The sequence below is a fragment of the Microchirus variegatus genome (assembly GCF_963457635.1).
Source record: "Microchirus variegatus genome assembly, chromosome: 14".
NCBI classification, from domain to species: domain Eukaryota; kingdom Metazoa; phylum Chordata; class Actinopteri; order Pleuronectiformes; family Soleidae; genus Microchirus; species Microchirus variegatus.
The window spans coordinates 1,087,657-1,105,487 of NC_139815.1; the positions used below are offsets into that span (position 1 = coordinate 1,087,657).

The 17,831-nt window shown below is 39.4% G+C and overlaps 1 protein-coding gene across 1 annotated transcript in view; it reads left to right on the forward strand.

Annotated features, from left to right (window-relative positions):
* The window catches only part of LOC310936642 (neural-cadherin), a gene marked incomplete at both ends in the record, with an annotated part of 265,319 nt that overhangs the window by 52,519 nt on the left and 194,969 nt on the right, over positions 1-17,831 (forward strand). Inside the window, 3 exons of the mRNA XM_083900748.1 lie at positions 10,698-10,895; positions 11,798-12,023; positions 17,341-17,545. Of these exons, the coding sequence (XP_083756874.1) occupies positions 10,698-10,895; positions 11,798-12,023; positions 17,341-17,545 (629 nt within the window). The remainder of the gene's footprint in view (positions 1-10,697; positions 10,896-11,797; positions 12,024-17,340; positions 17,546-17,831) is intronic.

A 17,831-nucleotide genomic window follows, 5' to 3' on the forward strand; every position in this document is an offset into this window, starting at 1 on the left:
ACTCACTCACTCACTCTCATTCTCACTCACTCACTCTCTCACTCACTCACTCACTCTCTCACTCTCTTTCTCTCTCACTTTACTCACTCACTCACTCTCTCACTTCACTCACTCACTCTCTCACTCTCATTCTCTCTCACTTTACTCACTCACTCACTCACTCACTCACTCTCATTCTCACTCACTCACTCTCTCACTCACTCACTCTCTCACTCTCATTCTCTCTCACTTTACTCACTCACTCACTCACTCACTCTCTCTCTCTCGCTCACTCTCTCACTCACTCACTCTCATTCTCTCTCTCTCACTCACTCACTCTCTCACTCACTCACTCTCTCACTCTCATTCTCTCTCACTTTACTCACTCACTCACTCTCTCTCTCTCGCTCACTCTCTCACTCACTCACTCTCATTCTCTCTCACTCACTCACTCTCTCACTCACTCACTCTCTCACTCTCATTCTCTCTCACTTTACTCACTCACTCACTCTCTCTCTCTCGCTCACTCTCTCACTCACTCACTCTCATTCTCTCTCACTCACTCACTCTCTCACTCACTCTCTCACTCACTCTCTCTCTCTCTCTCATGGGCATTTCCATTCTAAAGTAGATGAAGGTATAAAAGTGTCTCAAACTGCAGCAGCGTTTCCTTTTAATCACATTATATGTGGAGCAGTGACCACATGGTCATTGTAATCCTCACAGTGGACCTTTAATTAACTGGGACATCTTCACGTCTCACTCTTTGACTCTTCTCCTCCCTTTGTCTCTATCTTTCCGTCTCATCTCTCTCATTTCATTTATTTATTTCATCCTTTTTTTTTCTCTTGGAACCACTTCAGCCCAAAACCACGATCGATTGTTTCACTGCTCGGGCTGCGACAATTCATCCATTTTGATAATCAATTTATCAGTTTGAGTGTATATATAATATATATATATTTAGAACCAGTTTGTGTGCTTCTTAGATGTGAATATTTTCTGGATTCTTTGTTTCATAAAAACATAAAATCATTCAAACTCTTTTTGGTTTGTGGACTAAAACGAGACATTTTGAAAAAAAATCTTTAGTTGCAGAAGGAGTTTATATCTATATCTAGTGCTGTCAAACAATTAAAATATTTAATGGCATTAATGTCATAGTTAACAGAGAGGTGTGTAGGTGAAGCAGGAAGTCATTTATGTTCCATATGTTTACATGAGCGAGCCGCAGGTGAATCCCTGCGTATTTTTTATTATTATTTTGTTTATGCAACAAAACCGGCCTTTATCTCGTTATCAGGACAAAAGTTGCGTTGTTATTTCTCGAGATAACTCACCAATTCATCTTGTTATCTCGAGATAACTAGTGAGTTGGTGATAACTCACTAATTTATCTCGTTATCTCGAGATAACTCACCAGTTGATCTCCATTGATCTCCATTGATCTACATTGATCTCTCTCCAATGTATCTCGTTATCTCGAAATAACTAGTGAGTGGGTGATAAGTCATTAATTTATCTCGTTATCTCGAGATAACTCACCAATTTATCTCGTTATCGCAACAAAGCAACTTTACCAATTTATTTTGTTTTTGTGACAAAACCGGCCTTTATCTCGTTATCAGGACAAAAGGGGCCCTGTTATCTCGAGATAACTCACCAATTCGTCTTGTTATCGCGACAAAAAGGGCTTCAAGGGATTAATTTATCTCATTATCTCAAGATAACTCACCAATTTATCTCGTTATTTCGAGATAACTCTCCAATGTATCTCGTTATCTCGAAATAACTAGTGAGTTGGTGATAACTCTCCAATGTATCTCGTTATCTCGAGATAACTCACCAGTTTATCTTGTTATCAGGACAAAAAGGGCTTCATTATCTCGAGATAAGTCATTAATTTATCTCGTTATCTCGAGATAACTCACCAATTTATCTCGTTATCGCAACAAAGCGGCTTCGTTATCTCGAGATACTTTACCAATTTATTTTGTTTTTGTGACAAAACCGGCCTTTATCTCGTTATCAGGACAAAAGGGGCCCTGTTATCTCGAGATAACTCACCAATTCATCTTATTATCGCGACAAAAAGGGCTTCAAGGGATTAATTTATCTCCTTATTTCGAGATAACTCTCCAATCTATCTCGTTATCTCGAGATAACAAGTGAGTTGGTGATAACTCACCAATTGATCTCGTTTTCTCGCGATATGAGCGGGTGTCGTCGTCAGACACGGTGAAAGTCTTCTCTGCAGCCGAGGAACAAGTGGAGCAGTTAGCTCTGCGTGTTAATGCCAAATGAGACAGAGAGGAATGAGGTGGGAGTTTGCTTCTGTCAGATCAGTGTAGAGCAGCAGCAGGAGGAGGAGGAGGAGGAGGGAAAGAGGTGGATCAGTGGTGGAGCGGTGCTGATTGGGGTCAGCGGATGAGAACAGAGATCAACGCACACGTCTGCGTTTGATTCGTCAGCCGTTTAAACGGTTGTCGGCGCCGCCGTCGCGGATTCGTCCGGAGCGTTTGTCCGTCTGCGCTCGCGGAGACACGAGGAACTGAGTGTGTTTTCCATCTTCGTTTACTTCATGTGATGTTGACTCATAAAAAGTGACCACTTACATAAACCTGAAAAAGCCCGTCTGACTGGCTCCGCCCGTCTGCACTTTATTTACTAACTGTGTGTGTGTGTGTGTGTGTGTGTGTGTGTGTGTGTGTGTGTGTGTGTGTGTGTGTGTGTGTGTGTGTGTGTGTGCAAAGCACTTTATACATAGAGGTCATTATGTTTTCAGTATTTTATTTACAGTATGTACATCCACATCCACACAACCAACACAACAACAGTAATAGAAGAAGGAAATGTAAAATGGCGCCGCCCTGCAGTGTTGGGCTCACCCCATTTTTTGGCATATTTACGAATGGTAATTAATCGTGATTAATCGTGATTAATCCACAGCTACCCTGTGATTAATCTGATTAAAAATGTAAATCTTTTGACAGCCCTGAATAAAACGGTTAAAAAAGGTGGGTTTCTCGTGGCATTTAGAGCTTTAAAAACTAAAAAATTGATTCCAAAAGAACGTGAATAGTGATCATTTAAATTTTAAAGTAACTTTAAAAAAAACAAAAAAAAAACAGAAACAAGTCGGGAAAAATGTCAAAACTGCAGAAAAGAAATAAATAACAGTGAAACAAGAAATACAAAACTGTGGCGGAAAAGCCTTGTTAGCAACAACAAAGGTCACGTAATTATAATTATATTCACAGACAAATGAGAAATTTGCTCAAAAACATTAAACTCACACAAATCCACTCATCCATGCACACGATGAAAATAAAAATAATCCCCGCCTACGCACTGTAAAGAACTCAAAGACGTCTTTGTGTTGTATTTGGCAGCTGCTTTTCTTCTCGGGATCACAGAGTTAAAAGTCGACGTCAGGCGTGGGATCATCTCAGTCAGTGACATAAAGCTGCAGGTGAACCAAAGAGTCACAGGCGACGCACAGCAGCCACCACAACTGTGCTTTACTGTATAAATACATACATATATATAAGTATAAGTATATATTTCATTATTATTTTTGGTTTTAAGTGATTTTGACAGTTTTTCCCCTGCTGTTTTCTTTGTTTTCGACACTTTCCTCGTTACACTTTTCTTTTGTCCGAAGAGCAAACTTTTTCAACCCGGCAGTTGAAACAAATAGTTGTGTCATATCTAATAAAATCTAAAAAGTCTTTTCTAATTGGAAACTGAAGTTTGTAAACCACTCACTCTCCCACACCAAAGTCCATAGAGAAAATCAGTGATTTTAGCTCACAGGGACACACAGGAGCTGCTGGTCTACTGCTGCCTCGTTTTAACCTCTCGTCTTGTGCCAACTCGCTTATTATATAATTTTTCAAAATAAAAGCTTGCGTCCGTTAATAATTGTGTTTTAACCAAAGAGTAAAAGTAATCATGGTCACTTTGTGTCACTGAGGTCAATCTGAACAAAGGATTTCAAACACTGAAGTGACAAAATAAGACATTTGAACTTCAACAATCAACAACTCCTGTGTGCTGTGATGTTAAAATCACGGATTTTCTCTATGGACTTTAGTGTGGGAGAGTGAGCGGCAGGAAAACACAGTGAAATCAAGTCTTGTTCCCAGTGATGGCAGCATGGGTCGAACCACAGTGGAACTTTCTCCTTTTAAACCTGAAAAGAAAAGATTAGTGTTTCCAGTGAGAGTGTATGTTTGGATCTCCGCCCAGGAAGATTGATTTCATGCTCAGCTGGATAAATTTTGCAAATGCACTGAAAAAGTGTTTGCACTGAATGTGAAAAAAGTTAAGTTTAAAAGTTCAGTACTTATCTGTGTGAAGATGGCAGATTAAAGTCGTTCAGTCGTAGTGTTTGTCCTGTACAGGTGGGAAATAAGGGTGTAGGTGTTAATCAGATTTGATATATATTAATTTTTGCAGTACATGACATGTTCTGCTTTACCTGAAAGTGACAGGATTTGTCTGCGAGTCTGTTTTTGGCTAATCCACTAAACCCTTATTCTGATGATAAATCCCCACTGAATGAATGCAGTGACCCAAAAATACGTCAAATCCAATAAAACCGTCAAGGACGTCAATTATTTCTCTTCTAATGTTGTTCACTGACATTCTTCCAAATCTGCTGTGGAATCTAATTATTTTTTTTTATAACCTAATTCTTTATCTGTTTAAGACATTAAAAAAAAAAAAAAAGCGTAAAGCTTCTATCTCAGTCTTTAAAATAATAAAATAGATATTTAAGATTCTATAATAAGAGTGAGACAAAAACAAACTGTGGTGAGGAGCGGTCAAACATGGTGGACTGAAGGGATCAGCCATGAATATTTTATTGCCGCCTTTTCCGTTTCACTGTGAGGACCAGAAACATCATTTGAGAGAAGCTGCCGCTGCAGTTTAACTAAAAATATCCCAGAAGAAAATCAATTCTACTCTCGCTACCTCTGAAATATATAAATGTACTTCAGTGTACTTGTAAACGTTCACTAAAGGTCCTCGCGTCGTATTCAGGCCACAGAATCTGTCCGATTTTTTGTAACGTAGTTTAACGTCCCGTTTAATTTTGAATTCATGAAATAATCCCCCAAAAAACACTGAAAAGAAATAAATTATATTGCTAATAATAATGCTTTTATTGTGGATTTTTTCACTGGCTGATTGGAAATATTTAAGAAGTTAGAAAATCAGTTGTTTCACTTTCAATAACCTCTTTCGTAACCTTCAATTTGAATTGTACCACTGGATTGGAGTTTTCAGAATTAGCTGTAACTTTAGCGCCCCCTAGCGTCAAAACACTGCGACATTAAGTGATGCCTTTCGGTAACTTTTAATCCCTATCTTGTTCTGAGCGAATGCACCGAGTTTGAAGGTGATTGCAGTAACGCTGTGGGAGGAGTTTGTTCAAACGTGCAAAGTCGCCGAAATCAGCCACGTACTGACTTTTTTGTTTTTTTATGCTTTAGACGCTCAAAAATCTGATTTTCCTGGAGAGTAACTCCACACTGTGTACACTCAGACCTTCACTAATGCCCTAAAAGACAAAGAAGAAATAATAACGCTATTAAATTAAGATCTTATTGTGCTTTCTTTGCACAGGTGTGCCCTGAAACTGCACAGAGAGAGGATTCACACGTTTTCAGCGTGGTCACTGGGACCTGAAACTCCTGAGACAAATCTGTGATTAAAAAGCACTCGTGTGAAAAAGAGTTTCAGAAATGAGAAAACTCTTTAATTTCCACAGATGCTGCATTTTCTCGTTATATCTCGTATAAAATATAAATGGACAATGTGACTCAACGCTGCGGCTCTAACGTTTAACATAAACCAAGTTTTTAATTGATTAAGTTCACGTTGAGTTTAGTTTGGGGAGAAGTTAGGAGTTGAAGATGAAGAAGAAACGAGGACCGATCGTATGTCTCACAGTCATGAAGGGAATCATGAGAGCAACAAGTGTACCAAGTTTGGTTAAAATCAGTTAAAAAATATGTACAATTTAGCATAAAATCCTTTGGAATAAACACAACAAACTCACAGATTATCGGCCCGAAACGAAAACTTTTGTCTGACCACGACACGCCTTTTGGGGGCGCTATGCCTCCCATGATGACTGTGAGAAACGTCATGTTGTTCTGTTTACATTAAAACTTTAAAAAAGTGGAATTTTAAAGTTGTTTTCCTGCTATTTTAACGCCAACTTTGACGGAGCATTAACTCGTCTAGAACATAATATGGACTGAGTTTGACGAAGCTAGCTCAAATGCGCTAGGACAAGATTGTTTCAAATTTGTCGACTAGCCATTTTTGTTTTTACAAAATGGGCCGACTTCTGGGTGGGCGGAGCTAATGGAAGTACATTAGAAATTTGTTTTGAATCATGAGAGCATGAAGTGAACCTAGTTTTTTTTTTTTTTTTTTTAATCGGAACAACTGTGCGACTTATATAAAAAAATCAAAAATGTAGCTATTAACGCAATTTTGGCCACTTTCTCTCGCATCAAAAATTCCCCAAAAATCCTCAAGAATCTTTGGAGTAAGCCCAACACACCTACTAAATATCATCCTCATTCAGACGACTTTTGTCTGACCTTGACCCAAGTTCAGGGGGCGCTATAGAGCCCTAGGTCTACGAACAGGCTCATGCCCTATGTCACTCACACTTTATGCCGACCGGACCTCCATGCAAAATGGAGTTTTTATTCACTTTAACCCCCTCAAAAATCACTCTCTCTCTTTATTTTTTATTTTCTGGAGCCTCTCGTTTGAGCCATGAATCCACGCCCCCAAGAAAAACAATTTTCAAAAATAAAAGCTTGCATCGGGAACCGCTTTCTGTTGTCATCAACATAAAATGACGCTGGTAAATTGTATAAAATGCATTGTTCAACATGAGCTTCATGCACCACACTTTAACCTGCCAGGATATGCCTCAGTAAAGGCCAAAGTGTATGTCTGCAGTCTGGAGCCTCTCGTCTCGTGCCAACTCGCTTATTATATAATTTTTCAAAATAAAAGCTTGCGTCCGTTAATAATTGTGTTTTAACCAAAGAGTAAAAGTAATCATGCTAATACTTATTAGTATATACTTATACTAATACTTATAAAAAATACCAAAAGGAAAAATGGAATGGAAAAAAATATACAGAACATAAAATGAATAGTAAATAGTGCACAAAAATGTATTGTTCAACATCTATATCAGATAACCAAATCATTGGACGTAACATAAGAGTCGTGGGAAGTCTTTCTTCAAGTCATTCAACAAGGCCTGAGACGGGAGGGCTCGAAACAGGAGGCTCAGGGCTGAAGCCATACCCGTCTCAAAACTTTAACGCCCCCTAGCGCGTAAACGCTGCAACATTAAGTGACGCTTTTGGTAACTTTTAATCCTTACCTTGTCCAGAGTGACTGCACCAAATTTGAAGTTGATCGCAGTAAAGCTTTGTTCAAATACCACATGTTCAAAATCGCCAAAATCCGTGTTTGTGACTCGACTCGATTCTGGTAATTAAAGCCGACAATTTTGTAATTTTCTGGCTCAAAATAATAATTTTTTTCCCCCCAAAACGATTTTTCTTCCTTTGTTCCACAGAATCTAAGCTGCACCAGAACATTGTGTACAAACTTAGTTATTAGTTATTTGATGCATTTTTCTTCATTTTGTACTGAGTTCTCTATAACTGGATCATTCTGGATGTTTCTCCTTTTTTTTTTTTCAGCTCCAGCTGATGCTCAAGTTTCTTCCCTTTAGGCCACTAATGAGATTCCAGCCCACTTCCTCTGGAGCTACACAAAAAAAAAGCCCCTTACACAATTTTATATTAAGGATTAGTCCACTTTTCAATCTATATATTATTATTTTTCATAATTAACAGAGTTTTCTATCGTGGGAAAATCAAATCTTCAAAACCAATGCGATTGTTACCAGTGAATTAATCGCAGCAGGTTTTTCACACAGTAAAATCAAATGTAATGGAAACAGTGAATTAAAGGGAGTCGGCTTGTTTTTGCCTCTTTGACGCACCGTAAAAAATCGATGAGCAGTTTTTAGAGCGACAGTGATATTTTTTTGGAGCTGCTGGGATTGAAAATGACAGAGAATTTAATGGATTAAAACCAAAAGATGATGATGGTGGTGTTGTGTAAACACCGTCTATCTGCTCGTAATCTCACTCTCAGCACACGACACGAGATTTGTGCTTCGAACAAAGACAATTTATTCTTCTTCTGCGATCATTTACATACGTTTGAATGTTTATATATAATAAAAATATGTAATATATTACATTTATATATATTTTTTTTTTACTTTCCTGACACAACCCTTGCTTTTATGCGGGCTTGTGAACGCCCCCTGGTGGCTGAGGTTAATTGTGTACTCTTTACTAACAAATCAAATCAGAAGAAGAAGAAGAAGAGTTGGTATTATGGTCTGTATGTATGTAGAGCTTTTCTAGTCTAACACCAAACTATAAGTAGGTTTTGAAATTATAAGAAGATTATGATTATAAGTAGATTTTGGAGTTATTAGTAGATGTGGATTTATCAGTAGATTTTGAAATTATAAGTTGATTTTGCAACCATTTATAGAATTTGGAATTATAAGTAGATTTTGCAATTATAAGTAGAATTTTTCAAAGAACATTTCATTATCAGAAAATGACTTTTTAATACTCAAGTATTGTAAATGTCATGAACTTTTACTGAAGTCAAATAATTTTAAAAAGTGACTTCAACTTCTTCCAAAATCATTTTCTGGTAACATATTTGTACTTTTACTGTAAAAGTATGACTATTAAGGTACTTTAAGCGACAGGTCTGTTGCCCAGGTAATATCACAACTGGAAAAGCAAACTAAAAGCTGTAATTATAGAATAGAAAGGCACTGTTTCTCTGCTCAGCCTCAGAGTCATTTTCCACCTCCTTTACATTAAACTCTGTGTCTGTAACACAGGGGGCGTCTTTGTGAGTTTGACTGTGCTGTAAATGATGGATGCATGGAGGGCGGAGCGCAGCAGAGAGAGTGCAATCAAGTACAGCGAGGAATAAAAAAGCATCGTGAGGAGGAGGAGGAGACTCAGAGCTGAGAGAGAGTGTCGCAAGAAAACAGGATTAAGAGTGAAGAAAAAAAAAAAAAAAAAACACAGAGCGGCCGAGGCTGAGAAATGACCCTGCGGTTGTTATAGAAACAGCCGAACAATGAAAAGTGGAAAATGGGAGAATTAAGAAAAGAAAGAAAGAAAGAAAGAAAGAAGGGGGGGGGGACAAGCAAGCAATTGCATAAATCAATAGCGTTAGAGAAGAGCAAGAGCAAAGGGGGGAAAATAACATAAGGAGACTTCAAAAGAAGACGGAAAAGTGGAATTAACCAAAAATACAGCAATGAACTTAACGCTGGGGTCGAGCCAGTGTCTCTCTCTCTCTCTCTCTCTCTCTCTCTCTCTATCTCTATCTCTCTCTCTCACTCGTTCACTCGTCTCCCTCCTTCCCTGTGGTCGTAACAGATTCAGAATTAATTGGCAAAAGGACAATGCAGCTTTGGGGAAGAAGGGACGGCATTAGCCAGATAATAAATCACTGGGCTAATATACAGAGAGCGCACGCACACACACACACACACACACACACACACACGCACACACACACACACACACACACACACTCATAATGATCATCAGTGGATTAGTGGATAATGAAGGACAATAGGGAGCTGCAGCTCGATGTTATTGCCGTCTCTCTCACACTAATGCGTCTCATTGGATTTAATGATATGTCACAATCCTCAGGAACAGCGGCACCAAACAATCACTAACTGGTGTCATACACAAGAACATATACATACACATACATATATATATGTATATAAATGTATTTATTGATATATATGTATATATAGAGGCTAAAAGTCAACACACTGTCCTCAGAGGACATGAGAGGAAACACAAACAAACAAAAAAAAAAACCTTGTGCACAAACACCTTAATGAAAAAAAGAAGTCACGTTGGCATTGAACTGTGGTCAAGGATGGATTAAAACTGCAAATGCACTCGTGTGAGGTTTGTTTTATTCAGAACCTCTGCTGCATATTCGGCTTTAACGTCATCATGTTTCCGCTGGTGACTTCAAAGATGCTATTATAATAATAATCTGACCGTTTTTGTTCTTTATTTTGTGATTATTTGGGAGAATGTGACTTTCCTAAAAGCATCAAACGTACTTCGTGTTCGTATAGAGAAATTCAGGAAGGACCAAACCCCATGGACTTTGGTGTAGGAGAGTGAGCGGTTTACAAACTTCAGTTTCCTGGTGATTTTATTGTGTTTTTAATCACGTGTCGGAATCATAGCGATTAAATGTTTCCTCCCTTACAACCACGTCTTTAATGTCTTTGTTAAAGCGATGTGTAAAGTGATGTGCTGAAGCTTCTCCAGCAGCACAGCTGCAAACATGTTGTTATTTTCCCTCTCAGCTAATGTGTTATTTTCTCTGTGAATACATGAATGTTTGGTCTGTCCAGACTCTGTTGAAAAATAATGAAATTCATCACAGTTATTTTGTTGGGCGTTAGATCTGTCTTTGTACCACCGACAAAAACTGTGGATCGTTTAATGATCTTGACGATGATGACGGTGATTGTTCTTTAATCATATTTTAAGTGTTTTATTTTTATTTTTCTTCCTCAGGTCCAGACTGGTATCTGATCCGAGTGGACCTGACTGTGACGGACGTGAACGACAATGTTCCTGAGTGGACCATGGTTCCTGCTCCTTACCTGGCCGTGGTGTCACCTGACGATGCTGGAGGCTCGCTGGTCTACAAGCTCAACGCCGAGGACGGCGACGAAGGCAACAACGGTGAAGTGGAGTACTTCCTGTCTGACGGTAGGTCCTTGTTTTCTCCTGGTTTTAGTATCGGTATCAGTATTTGCCTGATAGCGATACTCAGTATGATATCGTTTTTCTGCATTTCCAATATGATACTCAGTATCTGTATCCGTGCAAAAATCAGTATCTGTATAGGTATGATAGTCAGTATCTGCATCGATATGATACTCATTATCACTATCGGTCCGAAACTCAGTAGCTGCATCGATATGATACTCATTATCACTATCGGTACAAAACTCAGTAGCTGCATCGATATGATACTCATTATCACTATCGGTCCGAAACTCAGTAGCTGCATCGGTATGATACTCAGTATCACTATCGGTACAAAACTCAGAAGCTGTATCGGTATGATACTCAGTATCATTATCGGTACAAAACTCAGTAGCTGTATCGGTACAAAACTCAGTAGCTGCATCGATATGATACTCATTATCACCATTGGTACAAAACTCAGTAGCTGTATCGGTACAAGGCTCAGTATCACTATCAATACAATACTCAGTAGCTGCATCGGTACGATACTCAGTATCATATCGGCCTGATAGCGATACTAAGTATCGTATTTATTTTCTGCACTTATGATAGTTTTAAATAGGGATAAGTCTATATGATACTCAGTATTGATATCTGTATCGGTACGATACGATATTCTGTTTTGGTACAATATTTGTTATCGTATCGGCCTGAAAGCGAAAGTATCGTATCAATTTCTGCATTTCTGTTAGTTTTAAGTAGGAGTGAGAGAAACGTTATACTTTCTGAGAAAACTGGTTTAAGAATTTGTGGGAAAATCTGCAGTAAATAACAAAGTTTTCATTCATGATTTAAATGAACAAATAAAAAACGAGAAAACGTCCAACAAAAGGCTCGTAATGCACGGCTCCCGTCTGTAGGTGGCGACGGTCGCTTCGAGGTGGACAGGAAGAACGGACACGTGCGCACCACGGGCCTCCCGCTGCAGCGCGACAGAGAGTACCTGCTGACCGTGGTCGCCGCCGACCGCCTGGGCAGCCGCAGCGCCCCCGCTGTGGTCTCCGTGGTGGCGGGAGCGCGACCGCCACAGTTCACCAACGCCTCCTTCACCATCGCCATCCCAGAGAACACGCCAGAAGGACAGCCGTGAGTTCACACCTGCACCACGGACACATGTCACATTCTGTGTATGTTGTATGTAGCACACAGCAGGGAATCCAACCCTGGAACATCTGGTTAAAAGACGACTCACTCGACCGCTGATCCACGGCCCTAAAAGTTAAAAGTTTTACCTTCACTGAAAAAGAAACTCGGTTGAATCCACCTCAGTTACTGCGGCACAAAGTAATTAAACCTCGTTCTGACGTTTGTGCAAAGATTTGATTTTCATTTTACTTTGAAAAGAAAAAAACAAGAAGAAAAACAAACTCTGAAATGAAAAGTGATGAAGCTAAATAAACATAAATCAAAACATAAATTAAATGTCAGCAGTTACTTCAGTCACACACACACACACACGGTTAAAAATACAATTTAAAGTCTCATATTATTTACAGATTTCAAATTAAGCTAAATCTTTGCTCACTGTAAAACAAGTCTTGTTTAATTTGGACATGTCCTGCTCATATTTGAGCCAATTTAAGAAACAAAAAAATTACTTTTTCTCAGTGACAGAAGTGACAAGTTTTTATAATTAGTTTTTTTTTAATTTACATTGTGTTCACTGATCAGTTAAAGCTTCTTTTTATGTTTTTATCGCTCACGTTTCTCCGCGACACGTTTCTGTTCTTGTTGCAGACGTTCGCTCTGATGAACTTTGGTCTTCCGCGTCTCGTGTGTTTGAAACAGACGTTGTTGTACATATTTAATGTGCACGTATGATATTTCTGGCATTTCTGCGACTCTGTGCTGCTCTGATTGACTGATTCTATCGATCGAGGCTGTAAGTGTGACCGATTTAAACATGAGCGCTATTGTATGCGGCACATGATTTACACTGCTTCACCTATTGATCCACACACACACATATACAGTATATATATATATATATATATTCAAAGGGATAGTTCAGATTACTACAGTTTATTATAATAACGACACAGTTCTAACTCAACTTGTTGTTTTTTTCTTCTGCATCAGTGATAAAACCTGGTACCTGCTGTTTTTTTATTTTTTTTATTTAAGTTCCTTCTCAGAGGAGGTTCAGTAGAGCTGATACTGAAATGTCACGTCAACATGACTGCTCGTCACTGATTGGTCAGAGAGCCAACAATGTTCTACTGTAGATCAGTCCAAAAAACGTCAAAATTCTACTTATAGTTCCGAAATCTAATTAGAGTTCAAAAATCTTCTTATAGTTCCAAAATCTACTTGAAATTCCAAAATCTACTTAAAATTCAAAAATCTACTTATAGTTTCAAAATCTACTTATAATTCAACAATTTACTTAAAATTCAAAAATCTACATATAATTCAAAAATTTACTTATAATTCAACAATTTACTTAGAGTTCCAAAATCTACTTATAATTCAAAAATCTACTGATTGGTCAGAGAGCATCACTGAAGAGTCATTAGCGTGACAACCGACCCAAGAATCTGTAGATCAGTTAAAAAGATCCTGAAAATGTGTGTTAATCTCCACCATTTAGCAAGGAAAATGTCTAAAATCCTGAGAAAGACCAGATTCACCAGTGCGTCACACATCTACAACGTCTGCACCTCAGTACTGTGATTCCTAAACGGTTAAATAACTGCCAGATATTGAAAGAGAAAGTTCTATATATGGAAAGGAGCAGAAAGAACTCGATCACTGAGCATTTCCTGACAATTCTACAGCCATGAAAATCAAAATAAATGCAGACAGCCTGATCATCACGATGCTCATGAGAGTGGTTAATGTGTAGATAATGTATTGTCTTGTTTTTCACTGAGTTCAGACTCACTCAGCTCTTCAAAAAACCACCACTATCGCTTTAATCATCCAAGTTGAATCAGGGAAGAGTGTGATATACTTACACGCCTGCATGCGCTTGTACTGCGCGTGTGTGTGTGTGTGTGTGTGTCTGTCTCCCTGCTGAGGTCTCACTGGTGTCCTTGAGTTGCTTCTCATTAGCCGCTGTTTCCCTGCAGCTTCTTCAGAGTGACTGACAACGGTCCAGTCTGTTGTTTACGCTGATTTTATCACGGTGATTGTGAACGGATCAATGACAAATAACCAACATTGACTCCGCTTAGCGTTGAAGCGCAACTAGACCGGAAGTTCCTATTAACGCTGTTTTTTAGTGTGTATCTGCGTCATTATCTTGTTTACGAAGCCCTGACGGTTCGAAACAAACAGTTCAGCCACTGCTGAGAACGTTGTGTTTTATTGTAATCTCGGGGCTCAGTGAGATCGCGAAATCCCGTAATAGTTACGTAAACAGCGGTTCTCCTGAACAGCAGATCCTCCTGCTCCGGGCACTAGTCCGGGCACATCCGGTTGCGTACATTGAACCGCAGAAGAAGAATAACGTCCGTTGTGGAGGTGTTTCACGAGCGACAGTGTCTTCTGACTCTGGGTCTGACTCCGGGTCAAAGGTCATCAAAGGGACTGCGGCGGGGAGTCGTGAAGAAGCTATTTTTAAACACTGTTAAAACAATGCTTTGATAATGAGGAGCAGTGCATCCACCGTTCCAGAGGGGGGCGCTGGGCTTCTGAGAACGGATGTGCTGAATAGTATTGGCCAATCACAAGACGCTGTCTTCTGGGGGTGAAAGTTCACTCTGAAATCTCGCAGCAGAAAAACACTGTCAGAAAAGAGGATTTCAATCGGCTCGTTTACAGCAACTAGGAGGTTTTTGACCATAAAAACAAGTTAATATATGTAAGTAGACCTCCATAACTAACATTTATGTGCAACGGGACCATTCTGTGTGACCTTTAACTGGCTGAATGACCCCGCCCCCTCCCTCCACCCCACCCCATAAACAGATCATGTTTACCCAGATCTCGTTTACATAATCGATTTCACTCGAGTCCTACATCAGGACATTAGGGGAAAACGTGGAAGTTAAGGGGAAAAGAACATTAATGGAGAAAAAACATGGATGTTAGGAAGTTAAAAAAAGTAGGGCTGTCAACATTTTTTAACGCACTTTCTCACTTTCATCGCGCTACGGGTAGACGTGCAGTTTATGAACAGGCAAGGCAGCGGGCAACTGCTTAGGGCCCCGAGTCGATAGGGGGACACTCGACACTCGAAGCCTGAATGCGTCAGTGAGCAGCTGCGTCCCCGCCCCCCTTAAACAACAACGGTTGATTTGCAATGACATCTCGGTCGGAAACCTCCCTAAAGAGGCCCCACGTCTCCTCACGTTAACCTGTGTGAAGTTATCGCTCTGCACGTTGTAAACGAAGCTGAAGTAAAATGAAGAGGAGTTATCAATCAGGAAGTTAGAAGAGGAAGAAAAAGGAGGATGAAGGAAAAAGAAAGAAAGACACACAGTTGTAAGTGGCGCTGCTGGCGCAGATAATGATATAATCATAACATTAACAGTCACTGTCTAACTAACGGGGACACAGACAGCAGCTAACGTTAGCGTCAGAATGCTAGCTAACGCTAATGCTAACGCTAACTAGTAGAAGTAGTGCTTCTCCTGCTGTGGGTTTAGTTCCCCCAAGAAAACCATTTACCTTCTATACTTTATATTTTGTTTCTAATGTGAGTTATTTACAGTGCAATGTGTAGTTTTTTAAAAAGGTTTATTTACAGCATTTTATTTTTTCTATTTATTTATAGTGTCTTATAATGTGGGTTCTTTACAATGTAATGTTTATTTTTTACTAAGTTTGTATAGGTTTTTACAAGTTATTTACAGTATTTTGTTGTTCTTTACATGTATATTTTCACATACTTTATTTATCTCTCCGTTCCTACAATAAAGAGAAAATTAGAATTTTTTTTGGCATATTTACGAATGGTAATTAATCGTGATTAATCCACAGCTACCTTGTGATTAATCTGATTAAAAATGTTAATCATTTGACAGCCCTATTAAAAAGTAAAACAAAAAAAAAGATGGTAAGTTCCCTTATCATCCCTTGTGGATGTTAATGAAAACAGATGTTAAGGAATAGAACATGGATGGTGAGGGAAAGACAAGGATTTTAAGGGGGGAAAAGGACACTACGGCCTCGTCCCAATACCTCCCCTAACCCTACATTTTTTCCCTAACCCTAAATGTTGCACATTCATATGTGGGGGGGAGCAAGGGGAAGAGCGATTATTGCCCTGATAATCAACTCTTAAAATGTAGTGAGCTCTGATGCAGGCTTAAAACGAAGTGGAAGATTAAATTACCCATGATGCTTTCCGAATTCAGCCATCCAGCTGATATTTTTCAACAAAGATGGCGGCCACATCTGCCGAGGAACTATTTCGTTGTGTTGGAATATGTTGGTTTGACATACATGCACAGGACCGTTGAGCGTTAAGCACCAATGTCAGAAAATAACTAGCTAGCGAGAGCGTTCGCCCTAGCTGCTAGCTAGCTGTGCTACATCTGGGTAGTTTTGTCAGTGTTTCGGATGTGTGTAACGGTGTTCACTTGAACACGAATACCCTGGACTTCAGATTTCAATCACATTCGAGATATTGCGTTTACGAGGATGGAGAAAAACAAACATAGCCAACGCAACAGGCAACACAACAGCTGGATCCGCCGGCATTTTTCCTGAACGAAAATAGTAGCACGCTCCACCGGTAGAATTGTCAACATGTGGCGTAGATCAGCACGTTTGTTACGTTAACTGCGCTAATTTGCATGTAGTGGCCTGCCAATACCACTTCCCTCAACAAGGGGAATTTACAATTGTGGGTTCTCAAAACCAAGTAGAAATTTGAAGGGGGAGGTATTGGGACGGGGCCCAAGTTAATTGAAAAACATGGATGACAAGGAAAACATGGTCATTAAGGGGTAAACATGGACATTAAGGGAAAAGCTTTGATGTTTGGGGGGAAGAACACTAAGGGTAACATGGATGTTAAAGGAAAAACATGGATATGAAGGGAGAAACAGGAAAGTTAAGGGTAAAACATGTAAGTTAATTGTAAAACATGGATGACAAAGAAAACAGATGTTAATAGATAAACACGGATGTTAAGGGAAAACCATGGACGATCATGATGTGCAAATGTGAACAATCTAATCCATATTCTTGTCTCTTTAAATGACATTGATTGACCGTCTCCTCACGTGTTCTTCTGCTCAGATTATCGTTCATTTCCCAGAGTGGGGAAAAAAGGTCAAATATCAGCTGTACATAACAAAAAATAAAGACATTAAAAAACTCTCCCTCCACCATTTTCACAAACAAACAAGCTCGTTTAGAGGTCACTCATTTAAATATGCAAATATATACTGGCCCCTCTCACCTGCCCCGCCCCCGGTCAATGCTGACCTTTGTCTCTGTGTCTCTGCAGCTTCCTGGTCACACCTGCCGTGTCCTTCCAGAAGAGGCCAATCAGCTACAGCCTCCTCATTAATCCCAGCAGCCTCTTCTCCATCTCAGCGGAGACGGCCGAGATCAGCCTGACCCGACCCATCGACTACGAGAGCGACCAGCACCGCTACCTGCTGCTGGTGCGAGCCAGTGAGGGCCTGGACAGCATGAGCAGCGCGGCAGAGGTGAGTGTGATCATCATGGCAACTCCAACGCATTATCATATCATATCATATCATATTTCTTTTTTTTTTTAAATCACTTGTTTAATTTGAAGCCTAATTATCTGTGTTTTAGCAGAATTTGACATGCACATACAGGGAAAAACATGGTTGTTAAGAGAAAAACATGGATATCAAGGGGAAAACATGAACGTGTAAATGAAATGTAAGTGAAAAAGTTTTGTGAATCAGATGATAAATTAATCTGATGTTGAGTGAATCCAAAGTTCAGTGAATCTTATGTTGTGTA